A 20,283-nucleotide genomic window follows, 5' to 3' on the forward strand; every position below is an offset into this window, starting at 1 on the left:
CAGCCACCTGTGTAAAGCCAGTGAGGTTTTTCTGGACAGGGACGATCAGGCCACCTTTTCCTAGGCTCTGAAACCCCTGAGCACTTCAATTCAGGGAGAGACAGGCACAGCTTACAAATCGCCGAAGCAGGTATGAGCCACCTGGCAGCCAGCGTCCTCCTCTGTGCCCAGGAGTTGTTGCCATTCAGGAAGGTCAGCCTTTTAGGGTGAAATATGGTCTTTCAAACTGCACCCTCCCATGTTAGTGGCATAATAGCCACAATGTCACTGTGTTGCAGTCGTGCCCAGGACTGCAGTTAAGCACTTCAGGTGCACTGAAACTGACCAGGGTCATGATCACAACCGCTGCCACCCGTGCTGTGCAGATCCCTTTAAGGAACTTGTCCGTGGTCGTGTGGCTGTTGGTGGGAGGGGACCACAGCAGGCTTCCGGGCTGAGGCGCACACAGCTCGCCCCCTTGCCTCATCAGGCAAAGCTTTTTTATTCTTGACAGGCTCTTTCTGAAGTTGTTCAAGCAGAGCTGACCCAGATTTGGTCCTCAGCTGCTGAAGAAGACATGGGCTTTGGGCATATTTAACCGTTTACCTGCAGTAAAAGATATGCATTTGAGACTCAATGGATATGCATTGAATGAGCGCCTACTGGGTGCCTGGGGCTGGAGACACCGCAGGTGATGGAGCAAGGCGTACAGGTCCCCTCCATCCTGGAGCTGGTGATCCCACAGCTGAACATCCCTGAGAGGACGTGCCTCATGCTCTGGGGGTGCACCACAGATGGCCAGCCTAGGTGGGGAGCCTGCAGAGACTGCAGGGGAAGGTGACTCTTCAGCCGAGATGAACAGCTGAGGAGATATCTGCCAGGTAGCGGTTTCTGGGTTTGCAGCGGGCAGGGAAGTGCAGAGACTGGAAGACATCCAGGGTAGCGGGGTCTGGGCAAAGAAGAGAGGTGCACCCACCTGCAGCTGGGTTGGAAGCCAGCGAGGCACACCTGTCTGTGCTGGCAAGTTCAGTCCATGTACATGGGCACTGGGCTCCGACAGAGGCAAGGGAGTTCATCTTGCCTGTGAAATAAAGACAGGGATTGTCCAGTAGATACAAAGTCAATCCGTGTGACACTCACGAGAGGCACAAAGATTGAGAGTAGTGAAAAATTACATGATAGAAAAACACCAAGCTGAATAAACCTAGAGACCTATATAATCATCAAACTAACTTGTCTTGAGGATTAACAGCGATATTTGGGATAGAGAAGGTGGCTATAGAATGCTGAAGTGGTCCATTCAGATGGGAGATATATAAACTTTCTAAATTTGTATGAACCTGGTAAAATGGAATCAAAATATACCTGTAGAAGACACAACTTGATTTCAAAAATTTGAAGGAAATTGGTAAGATTCACAGTGAAAAAATTTTAATGAAAATATTCCATGTCAGAACTTGGAGGGTGTAATTAAAGCAGAACTTAGAGGTAAATTTATATCATATATGCTGATGTTCAAAAAAAGAAGAAAGGCTGAAAATCAGTGTAACGTGAGGTTTAGAAAAAGCACAGTAGGGCCGACCCCGTGGCTCACTCGGGAGAGTGCAGCGCTGGGAGTGCAGCAGCGCTCCCACCGCGGGTTCGGATCCTATATAGGAATGGCCGGTGCGCTCACTGGCTGAGTGCCGGTCACAAAAAAGGACAAAAAAAAAAAAAAAGAAAAAGAAAAAGCACAGTAAACCCCAGAGAAAGTGGAAGGAAGGAGATAATGAACAGCAGAAGTCAATAAAACAGAAAATAAAGATACAAGAGGAGATTTAAAAAAAAAAAAAGCCATAAGTTGTTTTTTGAAAGGGCAAATCTCCAGTGAGACTGATGAAGGGGAAAAAAAAGAATAAAAGCACAAATAATGAATATTGGGGATAAAAAAAAAAGGGGGAAGATACTTATACTGTGAACAGTTTTATGCTAGTACGTTTGAAACTTAGAGAAAGTAGATATATTCTTAGAAAAATGCAACTCATTTGTCAAAACTGATTTAAGATATAGAAAGTCTAAATAGTCCTGTAACCATTTAAAGAATTTACATCGTTGTATTAAAAATAATCATGCCCAGGTTGGCTTTATCTTAGGAATGCAAGGTGACTTAAGATTATAAAAAATCTGGGCCGACCCGTGGCGCACTTGGGAGAGTGCGGCACTGGGAGCGCAGCAGTGCTCCCGCTCGCGGGTTCGGATCCTATATAAGGATGGCCGGTGCGCTGCTCACTGGCTGAGCGCAGTGCAGCCGGTCACAAAAAGACAAAAAAAAAAAAAAAAAAAAGATTATAAAAAATCCATAAATGTCATTCACCTCACTAATACATTTAAGGAAGAAATATGATTTTTCTCAATGTAGGAAAAGTTTTTGAATTTCACACCTATTTATAATTAGAAAGAAATGACCTAGAAGAGGGGAGCTCCTTAACCTAATAAAGGCATCTGCAGAACCTACTGTTGACATAAGTAATAGTGGGAAAATACGAGCAGCATTTCCTCTAATGCCAGGACCCCGCTCCTGCAGCCCATCCATCCCTGTGCTGACGGCTGCCAGTGCAATGAGGGAGAAAATCGCATTGAAGGCATGGAGATCGGGAGGGAAGAGGCAAAACCATCACTGATTATGAGATGATGTAGGTGATGTGGTGGCGGTCACAGAAAAATCTAAAAGACTTTACAGCCATTCTGAAAATCAGGTGGAGAGTTTGGCAAGGTAGCTGGCTAATGGAAACCTAATGTATATGAAATTGATTCAGGTCAAGGTGGAGCCCAAGAGGGGGCATGAGATGGGTAATATGGGAGGGAGGCATGGGCCGGTGGCTGGGGACACGTCCACAATGCCAGGTGGAGAGGACAGCACAGTGCCCGAGTGGGGGCTGCAGCCCTGGGCATTCCCAGCTGGTTACCAGGGATGATGTTGCTTGTTCGTACACAGGGTTTTCAAAGCAAAAGGGTCCCAGCATGCCTGGGGCTTGCACACGGGAAGGGCCACCTTGTGGTGGCCACGCCAGCTCTGCTCCGCGCAGGTGCCATGCCTGGGCTGCACACGCTTTGTCTCCTTCCCACCTCCCGGGTGCCGGCAGGCGGGGCACAGCTCCTCACGGGCGAGGGAAGCCGGGCTTGGCGAGGTGGGAGACGGCAAGGCCACAGTGGGAGCCCAGGTCTCTGGTGCTGCTGCTGTGCGAGCCCCGCAGGACTTGGCGCTGCGCGGTCCAACCGCCCGGAGGTCAGAGCTGCGGGCCACCTGCCCCGCGCAGCCGCCTTCCTGAGACCTGTGGCAGGTCGCTACTTGTGTGTGCGATTTCATGTCCCGTCACTAAATAGTGACTATAAACCCCCTAGAGAGACGTGAGACCAGCTGACCACTACACATGCAATTGTAGTGACCTCAGGAAGTTATAGGGGTGTTTGGGGTCGGTGGGCCACCCAGCACTGCTGCCATCTGCTGTTGACACAGCTGTCATTTCTTCATTCCTCACACAAGGACGTATTGGTTTTCATTGTGTTAAATCTACCAAAGACCCAGATTCAAGAAGACCTCCCACCCCTGCCCTCACCCCGCCCTCACTGGCAGATGGGGAGCTGGGCCTGGTCAGGGAAGGGCTCATTGGGACCACCCAGTGGAAGGGGTCCAGGATAAGGGGCAGGGGACGGATCGGGGAACAAGTCATCGGGAACCTGGGGCCACACCAGGAGCTCCATCTTCTCTTTGCAGGCAGCGTTTTAGAAAGTTAAAGCTGGCAGTAGGTGGACAGTAGGTGTGAGGACGGGGAGAGTCGGGCAAGCAGCTGGGAGGGTGGGCTCCCGGGTCTGGAAGGCAGAGGCAGGCCCAGAACCAAGTCCAGGGCAGCAGGCATGGGGAGGAGGACCGGGTCAGGACCATCCAGGCACGGAGGAAGCAGGAAGGAAGAATCGGGGTGACCTTAAGGTCCCTGGAAGGGGGAATGAGTGGTTGAGAATGTGGCTAATTGAGATGAAAACCCAGGCGAAGTGGCAGCATGAGGTAAGGATGGACGCACCCACGAAGGGACCGAGGGAGGCGCAGAGCTGGAGTGTGGCAAGGCCTCCTCCCACGCCAGGGGAGAGGCTGTCAGTGGGAATGGACAGGCCTGGGACAGGACGCGGAACCAACAGACAAGATGGAATCGTCAGGCTGCTGCTCAGGGCCACCTGCAGGCTTGAGCTCTGCCTCCTTGTTTACTGCACGCAGAGGGACCCTCTGGGAGGGAGGGACTGCAGGCAGACCTTGAGCGGGTTCCACGAGTGAACGTAGTGGCTTCTCAGCAGCGACACGTGGCGCCCCAGGCATGGCCATAGGATAGACTCCGAGCATTTGTTAGACGCGAGTCCAAACGTCTTCACTGCCGTTAGGTGCACCCCTAGGCCGGGCGCTGGGCTGGCGGGGGCCCCGCATGGGGGACTGTAGCGGTGTCTCTGCACCCATGGCCGGGCGCACCTTCACCTGCATGCTCTGTCTTATCCGTGCACCAGGCAGGCAAAGGCTTCTGGTGGGAAGCTGCAGGGTCCATTGCAGGACCTTCAAGTATGCTTTTGAGTGGTCTGAATAGAGGGGAACGTAGGGTCGGCGGAAGCCGCTCCCTGCAACTCAGCACCCCGTGTGAAGTGCCGGGGGCCCCTCGCTTCGAGCGCTGACTCACGCCTGGAGCGGAGCGGGCACAAAGAAGAGGGGAAGCCGGTGCGCAGAGGTCGGGGTCTTGGCATGGTGCCTGGTATTTATGGGCTTTCTGTAAACTCACAATCCTGTCTCTGGGCAAGGCTTTTCGTCTCCCAGAACACTGGCAGGCTGAGATGATTTATTATGCATGAGTGTTTTGTCTTTGTTCTGTTTCTGGAAAAGGTGCGCATTGAGTGCAGAATTCTGTGCATGTGCAACCCCACTAGAGCGAAGAAGTCGTATTTCTAGCACTTTTTTTTTTTTCCAAAGGTGGTTTTGTGGGTTTACTTTTCACACTATTTAAGGCAACGAGCCAACCAACCGTCTCACCTTCCTTTTCCTAAGCCAACCGTGATTTCCACTCAGGAAACCGCAGTGTGTGGTGTGGGGTTCATCCAGCCCCAGGCTTGCCCCTCCAAGCCCGTTTCCTGGTTTCCTGACCAGGTCCAATGTCTGAGGCAATAGCACGTCCCCAGTCGTGACGCAGGATGGTTTCTCCTTCAGCTTTGGTTCTTTCTTATACTGTATTTGACAAATGTTAGTGCTAAAATGGCTCCCTCCCACACCCCTGGGTTTTATTTCTTGAGAGCATGTGGCCCATCAAGGTTAACATTGTAGCAGGTAGCACCTGACACCTGTGCTCTGTTGCGCTCCCCTTGGGGTGCAGTGACCTGGTGCCTGAGCAGAGTGGCGTCCTGCATGTGGTGAGGTGACGGCCCTCCTTCTGCTATTCTGTCTATCGAGGGCATCTCCTTGGGGAAAACACTGAGACCCTGGGAAGCTGATGGGACAGCTGTGGACGATTGGACAGCAAGTGGAAGGGGGCAGGGCTGCCGTGGGGTGTGGCTACAGGTGGGACCAGCTGTGGGTGTGGCCAGGGGTAGTGCCCAGCTGAGGGGCCAGCGCCTTTCTCTTTCCTCTCCACTCGGCGTTCCCATCCCCTACCGAGTGGCCCAGCTTCCTGAGACCTGTGAGGTCAGCTTGCCACCATCTCCCAGCTGGCCAGCCGTGGGGGCATTGGCTTGAACAACCCCTCCCAGCGACTGATGTGAAACTGCTCTGGGCCACACCTTCAAGTCCTGTCCAGGAACATGTGGGATGTGATCCCGCAGTGTCCCAGCGCCTCCCTGCCTCCTTCCTCCCGTTCTGACACCTCCCTCTGTGTCCAGGCACACAGGGCTGGCTCACCCACCTGGCTCAGCTGCCCCAAGGCCCCGAGGGACCACCTGCTGCCCTGTAGCTGCCCCATGGACATTGATTTTCTCTTCCCGGCACTGGGCCACTGGCCAGACACACAGCCCTGCTGGGGGCTGTGCACAGCTGGGGACAGACACGTAGAACACTCCCATCCTTGTTCTTTCTTTGGTGGAAAATGTAAGGCTCCATGAAACCAACGCAGGCACGAGGAGCTCGTTCTTATTCGGCACTGAGGTCACTGCGTGATGCTGCTCCCTCCCTCTGGCTGCACCCACTGGGTGTGAAGATCTGTGTGGGGTCAGTGACCATGGGTGCAGGCCACTGTCACAGTCGGGGGCCCTCAGCCTGAGCAGGCCCTCCATAGCATTTTATTTTTTTTAAAGATGACCAGTAAGGGGATCTTAACCCTTGACTTGGTGTTGTCAGCACCACGCTCTCCCAGGTGAGCCAACTGGCCATCCCTGTATAGGGATCCGAACCCATGGCCTTGGTGTTATCAGGACCACACTTTCTCAAGTGAGTCACCGGCCAGCCCTCATAGCATTTTTAACTTTAAATTAAATGCTAACATTTAAAGATTTGGAGCCATCATAGAAATCCAGATTTCCAGCTCTCCCCAAAAAACCACATGCTCTGCCCACCCCTCATCCCTGAGCTGTGCTCTCTCCTGGCAGTGATCCGAGCTGAGGAGGGAGGCCCCATGCCCCTGTCCCCTGTTCCACACTGGGAGCCTGAGACGCTGTGATCATTGACGCTCGGCTGCTACTGGGTGAATCACGTGGGAAGAACAGGCAGCTCGATTTCCTGCTGCAGACACCAGACCTTCACATTTGCGGAGTGGCCCGATTTGGTTGCTCCCCTCCCTTGTGCCCGTTCAGCCTCGGCCCCTGCAGGGCCCTCGCTGAGCCCCATCCTCTTCCGCGCAGTTCCTGTGCACGGTGGTTGCCATCCTCCTGCACTATGTCTACGTGAGCACCTTCGCCTGGACGCTCGTGGAGAGCCTGCACGTCTACCGCATGCTGACCGAAGTGCGCAATATCGACGCGGGGCCCATGAGGTTCTACTACGTCGTGGGCTGGGGCATCCCGGCCATCGTCACAGGTGAGGACGTGCAGTCCTTGTCACAGGTGAGGGCCTCCTGGGTGGCCGGGAGGAAAACACAGATTTCTAACCAAGCACTGCTCTGCGGGGCATCCATGTGTCCCAGGTGCAGGCGGGGAGAGCTGTCTGCCTCCTTTCTCGTCCATGTCCTGCTCTGATGCTTGTCCAGCCCCTAGCAGAGGTGGCCCCAGCCCTGCACACTCGTGTGCACGAGTGCTCAGTGCCCATCCAGGAGGCGCGTCTCCCCTTAGCTGTGAGCTCCTTGAGAGCTGGGTCCAGGTCTGTTCAGGGTTCTGTCTGCAGCACCAGACGAAAGCTCCATACTGCCCACTGGGTGGATGGACGGACGGATGAGCAGGTGGATGGGTGGACGGGCGGGTGGATGAGTGGATGGGCGGAGGGATGGGTGGGTGGGTGGGTGGATGGATGGATGGATCAATGGATGGGCAGGTGAATGAATGAGTGAATCAGTGAACAGAACAGCTTCCTCAGCATATTTCTCCCTGAATGTCAGAGTCAAGTTTGCTTCCTCTTGAGAAAGATCTGCACTTCTGTTCATAAAAGGAAGAGCTGAACCCCCTTCTCCTTGGTAGCCCCTGGGTGCCAGGGGTCTGGACACAAAGTGTGAGGCTAGAGGCACTGGGGAGGAGGTGCGGCTGCCCCAAGGGCTCTGTCTAGAACCACCTGGGGCCACGACTGGGGTCTGCGGTTGTGCCACCCTGGCATCCACAACATTGTCGATGACTGGTCTCCCCCCAGCCCTCTCTGCTCCCACCTGGACAGCCTCCTGGCCCAGGCCATCTGGGCTGTTTTGATGCGACTTGCCTCCCTCTGCTCGGAGGGACCCTGAGGGACTGTTTTTGCTTCCATCCAGAGCCACTGGGGGGTGGGGGGCCCCCTCCCCGGCAGCCGCCGCCTCCTGGCTTGACAGAGGCTCTGTCTTTGTGGTCAGGTGTCAGTGGCAGGAGGGTGTTGAGAAAGCCGCATGAGAGTGGCCATGTGGCTGCCCCATGAGAAAGCCATCCTGGTGCCTCGCGGAAGACGCCTCCCCCACCACCTCTGTCACGTTACACGTGTGAAATGTCACTGCCTCTTACGGGGGCTTTGGAACTAAATCCAGATAGTTCACATTTCTAACTTCAGAAACAGGTTTTTTTTGTTTTTTGGTTTCTGTTTTTAACACTTAAGTCTCTTGCACAAGATCTTAGGATGATTCTGGAGGAAGCTCAGGCTGAGATGAGGGCGTTGGCCGGTGGCAGCCGCCTCGTTGGTCTGTCTGGGGCAGAGCTGACAGCCCTCGTCACAGTGTCGGCCGGGGCAGCTGTCCCAGCCCCTGGACTCCAGGGTGCACCAGATGATGCGGGGTCTCTCTGGCCCTCCAAGTCTCAGTTGCCCAGATACCCCAGAGTTGGAAGGATGTGCTCGTTCCTGCGCTCCTTCACTCGTCGTCTGTCCGTCCGGCCGTTCATCTGTTGAGTGCCTCCTCTGTGCCGGGCTCCATTCTAGGCCTGGGGTCAGAACAGGAGTGACAGGGCAAAGCCTCTGTCCTCGGGGAGTTGCTCCCAGGGCAGGTGGGCATTAAGTACAGAAGGATGGGTGTAGAGCTGGGGTGCGGGTGGACATGGAGCCCTGCTCTCCCCTGGGGTGGGGCAGGGGGCTTCCCGGAGGAAGTGCCATTTGTGCCAGACCTGGAGGGTGGGGAGTGTGCCAGGGGTCTAGCTCACTGGAGACCCCAGTGGGGGGCATGGCTGGTTGGGGACTGACCTGAGGCCAGGACAAAGGCAGGGTGTCACATGGGCCGGAGCATCACTGCAGCCACACTGTGCAGGACCCGCAAGGCCACAGCAGCAGCCAAGTCTGTCTCCTGAGGGCAGCGGGGAGTCATCTGAGGGCTTCAAGCAGCAGGGAAACATGATCTTTTTGCAGGGGACATGTGGAACAATCCAGGCTGGGGGTGCACAGGAGGGGGTGATGAGGTCACACCTGCTGTTCTTGCCTACCCTGAGCTTCATCTTGATGGCCCTACATGGACAGGCGGTCCTAGTCTAGTTGTCACACACTTGTTAGAAGGAACGGTGGCTGAGCTTTAGGTCACGTACGACACTCTCATTTGCACACACACCTGGGGGGCGGTGCCTGTCGGGGGTTGGGGGGGAGGCTCGCGCATGTCGGGGCTGAGTGTGCTTGTTGGCCCACCCACTCACGCAGCCCCACGGTGGCACTGTCCATCCGTCTGCTTGAGTCCTTCCTCCCTTGCACCTTGGTCCGTCACGGCCTCCTGGCCCCCATGTGGCCGGCCACAGGGCCCTGCCCAAGCGCAGTCCCATTGCCGCCTTGTCAGCAGCTGCCGCCCGGGCTGGGCTCCCTGCCTCTGTGGGGTGAATCCGTGAGCAGCTCCTGCCCGCCGGGGCACGGTGAGCCCGTGATCTGGCACCGAGAGACTTTGCTCAGGGGCGCTGGGCCGGGCCGGCTGCCTGGGCCTTTGTCACATCAGGCTGTTTCTCTCGCGACTCCTTGCTCCTCTCTCCCAGGAGGGTGATGCTGGGATGCCAGTCGTGGCCCCAGCAGGTCCTCAGAGGATCCTGTCCCACATCTGCGGGGGCAGGAGGCCATCTGGGTGTGTGGCCCTCACTCTTTTCTGCCTCCCTGATGTGCCCAGGACTGGCGGTTGGCCTGGACCCCCAGGGCTATGGAAACCCTGACTTCTGCTGGCTTTCCCTTCGCGACACCCTGATCTGGAGCTTTGCCGGGCCCATTGGAACCGTTATAATTGTGAGTGCGGGGGCTGTCACGGGAACCGAGACTCTCAGAGACACGGCAGCTCAGGTTCCCAAGGATGCATCGGCTGCAAGGGGTGTCCGGGGCTGGCTGGGGTCGCTATCTCCTCTGAGCAGCTGGGGTGAAGCAGGCGGGGCTCCTCTCGTGGTAATGGTCAACAAAGCTGCCAGACTGTTCTGGGCCTTGTGCTCAGGTCCATGGATTCCGGGTTACATGTCACGTCCACTGTGAGACTGCTGCGTGTCCAGCTCCCAGGCGGGTCCCCGTGCAGGCAGGCTGGGTGTGGTCGGCCCTGCCAGGACAGCTGGGGGAGGGATGCAGCCTGGCCATGGGACAGCCTCGCCTCACAGGCCAGCGGCCCGAGGCCACCTCCTCCAGCAGGACCTCCCTGAGGCACGGGATGAGGTTCCTCAGAAGCTTTCAGCCACAAGACGGAAGAGTTGGCCACCTTACCTTGTTTTTTTGTTTTGATTTTTTCAGATCAATACAGTCATTTTTATCCTGTCTGCAAAGGTTTCCTGCCAAAGAAAGCACCACTATTATGAGAGAAAGGGGGTCGTGTAAGTTGGGACCGAACCTGACTGCTGGGGCGGGACTAGTGCAGCGCTGATCCTGCCCGGCCACAGTCAGCTGGGCTCTGAGACCCCCAGATGTCCAGCTTACACACCGGGAGGGTCCCATATTCAAGGTCAGACACACTGTCCATGTTGAGGTGCCTGAAAACACCAGGGTGGAGCCTGGCAGAGTGGGGCTGGGGGAGATGGAACTTTCCAGGTTGGTGGTGATGGTTATGCTGTGGCCACAGGAGTGGAGGAGACCCCCAGCTAGAGGGTGTGGCGTGAAAACGGGCCCAGCACTGGGGAACCTCCAACATTTCAGGGTTGGGGGAGGAGAGGGGACCCACCACGCCACTGAAGGAGCAGGCAGAGCCTGGTGTTCAGGAGCCATGACAGGGTCAGGAGAAGATGACGGGGATGTCCGATGGGTGACCATGAGGCCCTGGTGACCTGTTTCAGCAGAGATGGGGCTGAGCCAGGGGGCAGGAGATGGGCTGACGCACAAGAAAGGGCCTCAGGGAGGGGTGTGAGCCTCCTGGCCCCTGGAGAAGATGGCAGACACGCTCTGAGATGGGTGGCAGAGGGGGAGACAGGGTGGGCAGGGTCCTGGGGCCCTGAGCCCCCTGCCTGAGCCTAGTCACTTCCTCCATGGCTTCAGCTTTATCCCTGACTCAGTCACTCCACTGCCAGGACAGGGTACCGTTGCCATCCCTTTTTACGGAAGGGAGACTGAGACAGGGAGCGGGAAGCCACTTGCAGGGTCACGGCAGTGCGGGAACCCGCAGCAGGCAGGCCTGAGCACCCCTTGGTGCCTGTGCATGCACCTTCGAGCCCCCCACAAGCTAGCGCAGCCTGTGCACCGGGCACCGCGGCTCCACCCTGGGTCGCCCTCGGAGTGCCGTGGGCAGCAGCTCGCCTTAGTTGTCATGGCTCACAGTTCCTGTCTATCTCGCTCCCCATGTGAGCCAGGGCCGGGCTCACAAAGGTGCTCAGAAAGCATTTGGGGAGGGGAAGGAAGCAGGGAGGGTGGGCACGTGGATGGATGGATGGACGGATGGATGCATGGGAGGAGGAGGGGGGCTGTGGCTCATGCTGCCCCCATCCCCGGCAGCTCCCTGCTGAGGACGTCCTTCCTCCTGCTGCTGCTCGTGGGCGCCACCTGGCTGCTGGGGCTGCTGGCCGTGAACAGCGACGTGCTCAGCTTCCACTACCTCTTTGCCACCTTCAGCTGCTTACAGGTGGGCGCGGACCAGTGCCCCAAGGTCCTCTGCAGGGCAGCCCTGAGGGACAAGCACAGCCACACTGTGGTCGCTGTTCCAGTGCAGCTGCAGTGCGGGAAGCGGTGATGGTGAACCCTCCCTGCTCGTGGTCCCACCCCCAGAAAAGACCTGTTGCCCTGGACCCCACTCTGTCCAGAGCCCTCCCCAGGACCCTATCCCGGGGTCCCCCTGTAGCTGTCAGGACATGGTCCTTGCTCAGCCAGTGCAAGGGCTCATTCCCTCCTCCCTGCCCTATTTGGGGATGATGAACTGCGGCCAGGCCAGCACACATCCTGTTTGTGTCCCCAGGGAGGAGTGGTGGCCATTTATGGCTCACACGAAGGGCTGCCCAGCAAGGTGATTTATGACAAGCCAGGGTTCCCAGGTGGCCCCCAGAACTGTGGAAAGGACCCCAGAAGACTGTGGCCTTGGGTGGGGCCCTCACTGCCCACAACGTGCAGCTGCCCTGTCCAAGAAAGCAGCAGCCCTCAGGAGGGGAGGCCTGGCGTGGGCTTGGTGGGCGTCCCCCAGGCCGTGCGGGCCAGGCCTGCTCTGTGTGCTCCGGCTGCCCGCGTGGGTGGGCTGAGCTCGGGCATTCACAGCAGGTGGGCAGACAGCCTATGTGGCCGCGTTAGGAGCCTGAAGGCCGCCCGGGGCTGACCCTCCCTCCTCCTGCAGGGCCTCTTTGTCCTCCTGTTCCACTGTGTGCTCAACAGGGAGGTCCGGAAGCACCTGCGGGGGCTGCTCGCTGGGAAGAAGCCACACCTGGACGACTCGGCCACCACCAGGGCTACCCTGCTGACGGTAGGGGGTGCTGGGGACCCCGCAGGCCTGGGAGCTGGTGGCACCGCACATGGCCAGGGGGTTATGGGCGGTACAAGGTCCAAGCCCGACACGGCTCTGCAGTCTGCATATCCCCCATGAGGGGCAGCACAGAGGTGACCACAGGGCACGGCATAGATCCTGATGCCTTCACTGCAGTCCTAGGAAAATGAGCAAAACCAGCCAGATAGGTCACTGTCAAATCACAGCCCCACTTTTAAGGTCTTGGGAAGATGGGGGCCTCGGCAGACAAGGACCCCAAACCGGAAGCAGGGGCTGGAGGAGCCCTGACCCCAGCACGGGCTGGGCAGTGCACTCCCCTCGGCCTCCTGTTTGCAGCAAAACTTCCCCTCTCTGTGCCGGCCTCTCCTGGGAGCGGGCAGGGGCTCAGCCCACAGGCACAGAGGCCTTGCTGGGGGGACAGGGCCACCCTCTGCCCGGCCGATAACCAGCCCACCCTCCCCCCCAGCGCTCCCTCAACTGCAACAACACGTTCAGCGAGGGGCCCGACATGCTGCGCACGGCACTAGGCGAGTCCACCGCCTCACTGGACAGCACTGTCAGGTCAGGCGGCTTGGGGTGGGAGTGGGGGCAGCTCCCAGAAGGCCCTGGCTGTGTGCCCTGCCCCAGCGCTCCAGGGGGCTGTGTGTGCCAATGTCCTTGGAACAGAGATGGGGCAGTGGTGGGGGGATCTTCCCATAATGCTGGGGCTGCATCGTGTCTTACTCTGGGTGACGGTGCTGAGCCTGCCCTCCCCGCCCTCCCTAGGGACGAAGGGGTGCAGAAGCTCAGCGTGTCCTCTGGGCTGGCACGGGGTGGACATGGAGAGCCAGATCCATCCTTCGTCCCCAGGAGCTCCAAGATACCCCACGGTAAGGTTTCCCCTGGAGAGCGGAGGTGCCTCAGGCTCGTTCCTGCTTGTCCCACGTCCCCTTGGGCATTGGAGGATACACATCCCTGAAACAGCATTAGCAGCCTCAACTTAGAGGGTTGGCAAGGACCTGTGGCCCAGTGGCAGGAACCCCCCCATCCTGCTGGTTCCTGAGCTGTCCCCTCTCCCCCACAGGCCATGATTCAGACTCAGATAGCGAGCTGTCCCCGGATGAGCAGAGCAGCTCTTACGCCTCCTCACACTCGTCGGACAGTGAGGACGATGGCGCAGAGGCCGAGGACAAATGGGACGCAGCCCGGGGCCCTGTCCACAGCACCCCCAAAGGTGAGCGAGCAGGCACAGCGGGCCAGGCTGGGCAGCAGGCTGCCAGGCAGGCTCTGGCCCCAGGAGGGCCCTCCACGGCCTCCACCCAGCAGAGACAGCAGTGCTTGGGGGTCCTGGAGGACCGTCACTGCAAGGACCGGTGAGACAGCCAGAGGGCAGCCACTGTGAGGCTACCGGGTGTCGGGGTGCAGTGGGGGGACCACAGCCAGGGCCACTCTGGGACCCTGCCTCTCTGGGCCTGCAGGTTGGGGAACGGTGGGTTCCCCAGACCCGGAACTTCCTGGGGACACAGCTTTCAGCGGCTGGGCCCGGCTGCTTGCTGAGTGTTGCTCTCGTGCCTCAGTGGACACCGTGGCCAACCACATCCCAGCTGGCTGGCCGGACGAGAGCCTGGTGGGGAGCGACAGTGAGGAGCAGGGCGAGCAGCCCCCCCTGAAGGTGGAGACCAAGGTCAGCGTGGAGCTGCACCGGGAGGGGCACGGCAATCACCGGGGCGACTGCCCCCCAGACCTGGAGAGCCCCGCCAAGCCTGCAGCGGCACTCAGCAGCCAGCCCCCGGAGCAGAGGAAAGGTGCCTCGGGCGCGGCCGGGCTGCCCTGGGAGCTGCAGGACCTGGAAGGGCCAGTCCCTCTTCCAGAGGGTGGGGACTGGGGATGGGTCCAAGCAGGGACAGGAAGGGTGAAACATGGGGTGGGGCCCAAGTGGGTCCTGTGGGCCGCCAGGGCAGGAAGACGCGGCTGTCTGTCCTGCGTGCCACCTGTCTTTAAGAACCAGCAGGGCTGAGGCTTGTTCAGGCACAGGGACCGGCCCTATCTGAGTCTTCTGCACGAGGCTGTGCCCTCCTGAACATGACCTGGTCGTGTCTCCCTCCTCCCAGGCATCTTGAAAAATAAGGTCACCTACCCGCCACCGCTGACGGAGCAGAAGCTGAAGGGCCGGCTCCGGGAAAAGCTGGCCGACTGTGAGCAGAGCCCCGCATCCTCGCGCACGTCCTCCCCAGGCTCCGGCGACGCCCTTGCCCCCGACTGTGCCATCACTGTCAAGACCCCGCGGAGGGAGCCGGTGCGCGAGCACCTCAATGGAGTGGCCATGAATGTGCGCACAGGGAGCGCCCAGGCCCATGGCTCCGACTCGGAGTGAGTGGCCTCAGTGGGGTTGTGGGGCCGGGGGGTGAACTGCAGCCAGCTTCCCCTTGTCTCAGCCGGAGGAGAGAGGGGGCAGCAGTCAGGAGCCTGGTGCTCATGTCACCAGAGCCCAGAGCACAGGGGAAGCCCAGGCAGGGGCCAAGGGGCTGCAGCTCGGGTCATGGGAAACTGTCCAGACATGGACCATCCCTGTCCTGGGGGTGGGGGCTGCATTAGCCAAGCCTCCGAAGTCCTGACCAGCCCTGAAATTCTAGGACTCGAGGCCCTGCTGAGGGATGGGCCCAGGATCATTTCTGCCCCGTTGCACGGCTGAGGAGACTGAGGCTCCCAGCGGCTCCCAACTGCTCCCAGCCACAGCAGCTGCAGCCCTCTCTCCATTGCTCCTCCTTACAGACTTGCAAGGGAGGAGCAAAGCCCAGGAGCCAGGTCTTGTAGAATAGCCTTCCTAAAAATCCTAAAAGATGCAAGCGTGGTTTCTAGCCTTGCTACTCCATGCTCTGCTGAGAGGCTGGCATCATAGAGGACACCTGGCGGGCCTGGGCATCAGGACCGTGGCCCGCGTGCACGAGCCCGCCCTCTGGAGCCCCCAGGCCTCCCCTGTGCACTGAGTGGGGGGCTTTGCCCCTGCATGGCCTTGGGCCCTCCACCTGCCGTCCTCACTGACGCTTTGCCTGCCTGATGGCTTCTTCCCATACACAGAGGCAGTAACGAAACCTCAATTTGAACCATCAGGAAACCGTGAGGCCAGCCCATCACCTCCACACAGGCCACTGCATCTGCGTCCTCAGCCCGTGGAGTGAAGCAGGCCCTGGTGTGGGGGTCCCCGCGGTGTCATCCCCGTGACTGATGGTCCAGATGCAAAGCTCTTGTCTCTCTCAGGGGCTCTGGGCCCGTCAGACTCTGTGACAAGTGCCAAAGCCCACAGGCATGAGGGAGGTGTGGACTCCCAGGCTGGCACAGCTTGGTCCTCAGACTGCAGACAGAGCCAAAGCTTGCCACACATGAGAGGAGCCACCCAGCCGGGCCCGATGGCATGCCAGGTTTCAGGGATGCCAAGGACAGACTGCAGACTGAGGTCCAACTGCTCATATGGCATCTCCCTACAGTGCAGGCCCACGGCCCATGGCCTCAACAGCCCTCTGCAAAGGCACCCCTTGTCCTAAAGCAAATTCCTTTGCTATGTTGAAAAGGTGTACATACTTTTATATATTTGTATGGGATTCAGAAGGTGAAAACCTGTGTATATTTTGCATTTGTACTGACTGTTGATCCTGGGAGATCTGTGGAACGATCTCTCACTATTTTTTATATAAGGAAGATTGCACAGTTGTACTTGAATGTGGCATGCATTGATGCACCTGGGGTCCCAGCAGATCAGAGGTGGGAAGTACATGGTGGGCAGTGAGGTGAAAACCGAGTGGTCAGAAGTTCTCAGCTGCTGTCAGCCAGTGAGCAACAAGCCCACAGGCATTCCGGCCGGGCTCCTGAGCTCACAACACATTTGCTTTGGAGTGTGTGCCCTCCACTGCCATCGGCCCCGACGGGTGTGGATCCAAGACTGGGTGATCTGGGACTGGGCAGGAGCCCAGTGAGCATTGTACTGCAGGCGGGTTCCTTTGTCCCTCTGCTCCTGTTCTCAGTGGGATCTTAAAGCATTCACGCGTTCCCAATTCAGATGGAGGCATGAGGTCTTCCAGGGTGTCATTCCTTCCTGCCAATTTTCTAGTTCTTTTAGATTCCGAGGATCTCCAAGCAGGCTGGGGTCCCACCCCCAGAGTCTGATCAATTACTTCATTTTGCTTCTAATGGCCAATTGTGCAATGGGACAAAGCCCCAGCCACACTCTTCAATGGGTACCAAATTGTTTTTGGAAACTCACACCAAGAACCAACTGTGACTGTCCCACGGCGGGCATTTGGCACAGCATGGCCTGAGGGGCTGTGGAATGGGTCCTAGAATTATTCAGACATGTTTTATTTCAGTTTCCTTTGTTCTGCAGATGAGGTGCCCAAATAAGTGATCAGCACAGCTGCTTCCAAATATGAGAAACCATAAAATAGGATGAAAATCAAGTAAGATCCAAAGGTTTCCCTATTGTATAAGTTTCACATTTTATTCTTATGAAAATGTAAGCACTGCTAATGAATGATTACATGAGAGAGGGAAAGTTTATCTGAAAAGGTCTAAGGCACGAGAATGGAATGAAATGAGATCTCCAAGTCCTCACACCTGAATGAATAACAAATGTGCCTTAGCGGCCGAGTGGCCTTCTGGAAACCCACACAATAGTCTCAGCGGCCGAGTGGCCTTCTGGAAACCCACACAATAGTCTCTTCAGCATGCCGCCAGCGAGACGTTTTCTGAGTCCAAGGAGGTTTCGCTGTCGCTGGGTCTTTGAACACTCCACTTGAATATTACTGCTGACTGTTCTGCAACTGGATTTTACCCCTCGAGGTGTAGTTTTTAATTTGTTCAGAACTGTTACCAAAAAAACAATTGTCAGTTTTATTAAGACAGGAAAAGTTAAACCTATTTTTATGACTTTTATGAGATTAGACACTGGAGATTTTTAAGAAATGTGTATTTATTAATGTTCAGGACACTGGAATTTCAACACAAATGAGAAGAGAGTCTACAATAAATTAAGATTTTTGAATTTGTACCTCTGCTGTGCTGGTTCCCCCCCCACACGCCTGCTCCCCTTCGTTTCTAAGGTGGCACAGGGGACACTGACAGCACGACAGGCTGCTCACGGGACGTGGGTGGCTGGCCCTGCGGGGTGTTGTGCCAGACCTCTTCCTTCTTCATGCCTGCCATGGCCTGGGTGGGCTGTATTTGGGGTTTCCTGAGGTTCTTGAATCTGTAAATTATAACTTTCACCAAATTTGGGAAATTTTTAGCCATTCAGTTTTTTCCCTTGCACTAAACTCTCTCCTCTCCTTCTAGGGCTCCAGTGGCACAAATCTTAGCCCCATCGATACTGTCCCACAGGTCCCTGAGGCTCTTTTTACGTCCTTTCTCTGTTCTCCAGATTTGATCATTCCTGGTGGTCTGTCTTCGAGTCTACTGAGTCCTCTGTCATCTCCATTCTGCTACTGAGCCCATCCAGTGAATTTAAGTTTTAAACTTAAAACTCCATTGGGTTCTTTTTTATACTTTTCATTTCTGTGTTGAGGACTTTGGGCTTTCAGTTCATTTTAAGAGCTTTTACTTTTGCCTCATGGAGCATGGTAAATTCATATTTGCCTCATAGCCGCTGTCATTTTTTTTTTTTTTTTTGGTGGCTGGCTGGTATGGGTGGCCAAACCCTTGACCTTGGTGTTCTAACACCATGCTCTCATCAACTGACCTAACTAGCCATTTTCCATTTTTTGATAATTTGCACACATGGCCATCTTGGGGCTGTGAAGTCTGCTGGTTGTCTTTTCTCTTGGCATTTCCTGGTTCTTCATCTGCTGAGTAGTTTGAATCCTCAGTCAGCATGTTAAAGGCGTGAGACTCTGGGCCATGTTAAAACTCTCATTGTAAATGTTAGTTTCAGGAGCCAGCAACTCAGGTTCCAACTACTAGCTCTGCCTCACGCTCTGCATGCTGGGCTGCAGCACCGGGCCGGTTGTCAAGCCTTCACCACGCTGTTTTGGGTCCATCCATGCACCCACATGTGGGGAGCCAGGACTGCGTCAGCACGTGGGACTTGGGGTCTGCTTTGTAGCAGCACGTGGGACTTGGGGTCTGCTTTGTAGCTCTCTGCTCCTGGGATTCGCCTCACACTCTGGCTTCTGGGGCCCCTTTCCTAGATTCCTGAGTTCCAGCCACCTGTGCTGTACCCCAGCTGGGCCACCCTCAGGGAAAAGCAGTAAGAGTAAAGAGAGGGAAAAGTAATGGTGATCCCCCTTCGACGCTCTTTGGCCCACAGGGCCCCCTTCCCCAGACCTCTCTGGGACATGGAGACGACTGTGCCCACTGGAGAAAGAGGCACGGTCAGTCAAGAGGCTGCGCAGCTGGAGCCTAGGGGGTCCGGGGGGCAGGGTTGTTGTGTCCTCTCCTTCCTCCACTGGCCACTGAGGCAGGCCTGTGACCGGCAGGAGGGGCAGAGCCGACCAGGGGCTGCAGAGGGCAGCCTCACTGCCTGCCAGCCCGGTGCTCATGCCAACTTCGCCTGGCCACCCCTCCTCCCTCCTGCTCACGTTTCTGTGTCCTGGGAGGGTCAGCCTCGAGCAGGTCAGCATGGGTACTGTGGGGACTATCTTGGGGGCCGTGGCTTAGACCTCAGTCCCCAGGCGAGAGGCCCAGCCACAGCAGCACATCAGGGGAAACTCGAGCCCTGGAGGCTCTGCACTGCCCTTTGAGCTGGCAGAACAAAGCAGTGTTTCAGCCCCAGCCTCCGTGCCCAGCTGGACTGAGGGTCCCCAGGGGCCAGTGGGCCTGTCCGGTTCCCACCAGCTAGCACAACCTCTCCATGATGGGCGCTGAGTTCTGGCCTATCCCAGTGAGGGCTGCCATCCAGGGTTAGGTCAGGCCCATTTCTTCATCTGGAACAGGGGGTGATCTCAGAATCCTCCTGGTTCTGGCCTCCTTATCCTCAGGACACTCTCTGTTGGGTGGGGACCCCAGCTGGAAGGAAGTGCTGGGGGCCAGCATGTGAAGGGCAGGGGAGGAGGGCTGGGGAAGAGGGCAGCTGAGGCTGGGGGCTGACCCAGGACAGGGAGAAGCTAATGAGGGGCTGATCAGTGACCGTGCCATGGGGAGGGCAGCAGGGGCCTTAGCTCGTGAGATGTCAGTGCTCCCTTCCTGCCCAGAAGGTGAGGTGGTCCCTGCTCCCCTATCTGCTGACATCCCTGTCCCTGCGCTTCGCTCTGGCAGGCAGGGAGGCTGGCGGTGCCTTCTGACTGCTCTGCTCCCTGTCACAAGACCCACCCCAAGTGCAGCTTGCGGGCACTGGGGTTGGGGGGATGCAATAACTTCCATGTCTCATGGGGTTCCTACTGCAATGTCTTCCTCCTCCCCACGGGGTTTACAACTTCATGGGGCAGACGGAGGCACAGTCCTCCCCTCCAAGCTGAGTCCCCTGGTTCCTCCCGGCCCCCACTGCAGACTGGGTATCTGCGCCACTCCAGGAACTGGAGGGCCACTGAGGTGGGGCTGCCCTGTCCAGCCTCTGGGGTGACATGCTGGTGCCAGCTCAGAGACACTCAGTGGCCTCCAATCTGGAAGCTCCCCACTCCATGCTTGTTGCCCCACCATAGGCCCAGGACAGCCTCTCCCAGACCAACTAAGCTAGCCATGGGGGCACTGCCTGGGCCCAGCATCCACCTACCTCATGCAACGTTGCTCCCAGCTGGCTTGGGTCTCCCCAGCAGTCTGCAGCCTCCCCACACCAGACCCAAGGGGGGTGTCCCCAAGTGTGGTGTCCAGTCCCTGTCAGAGAGACTAGGAGCCCCAGTGCCTGGCTGCTCTAGAGAACGACCCTGGGGCTCTGCAGTGGCCCTCTATCCTGAGGTTCTAATGAGAATCA

At 57.4% G+C, this 20,283-nt stretch overlaps 1 protein-coding gene across 1 annotated transcript in view; it reads left to right on the forward strand.

The window, feature by feature from the left end:
• Positions 1-15,619, forward strand: part of CELSR1 (cadherin EGF LAG seven-pass G-type receptor 1) — a 149,926-nt gene extending 134,307 nt beyond the window's left edge. Inside the window, exons 25-35 of the mRNA XM_063075249.1 lie at positions 6,817-6,991; positions 9,651-9,763; positions 10,250-10,329; positions 11,438-11,564; positions 12,264-12,389; positions 12,877-12,971; positions 13,176-13,279; positions 13,474-13,623; positions 13,967-14,194; positions 14,501-14,759; positions 15,468-15,619. Of these exons, the coding sequence (XP_062931319.1) occupies positions 6,817-6,991; positions 9,651-9,763; positions 10,250-10,329; positions 11,438-11,564; positions 12,264-12,389; positions 12,877-12,971; positions 13,176-13,279; positions 13,474-13,623; positions 13,967-14,194; positions 14,501-14,759; positions 15,468-15,492 (1,482 nt within the window). The 3' untranslated portion in view covers positions 15,493-15,619. The remainder of the gene's footprint in view (positions 1-6,816; positions 6,992-9,650; positions 9,764-10,249; positions 10,330-11,437; positions 11,565-12,263; positions 12,390-12,876; positions 12,972-13,175; positions 13,280-13,473; positions 13,624-13,966; positions 14,195-14,500; positions 14,760-15,467) is intronic.
• The last annotated feature ends 4,664 nt before the right edge of the window (positions 15,620-20,283 follow it).

Source organism: Cynocephalus volans, chromosome 12 (genome assembly GCF_027409185.1).
Source record: "Cynocephalus volans isolate mCynVol1 chromosome 12, mCynVol1.pri, whole genome shotgun sequence".
NCBI classification, from domain to species: domain Eukaryota; kingdom Metazoa; phylum Chordata; class Mammalia; order Dermoptera; family Cynocephalidae; genus Cynocephalus; species Cynocephalus volans.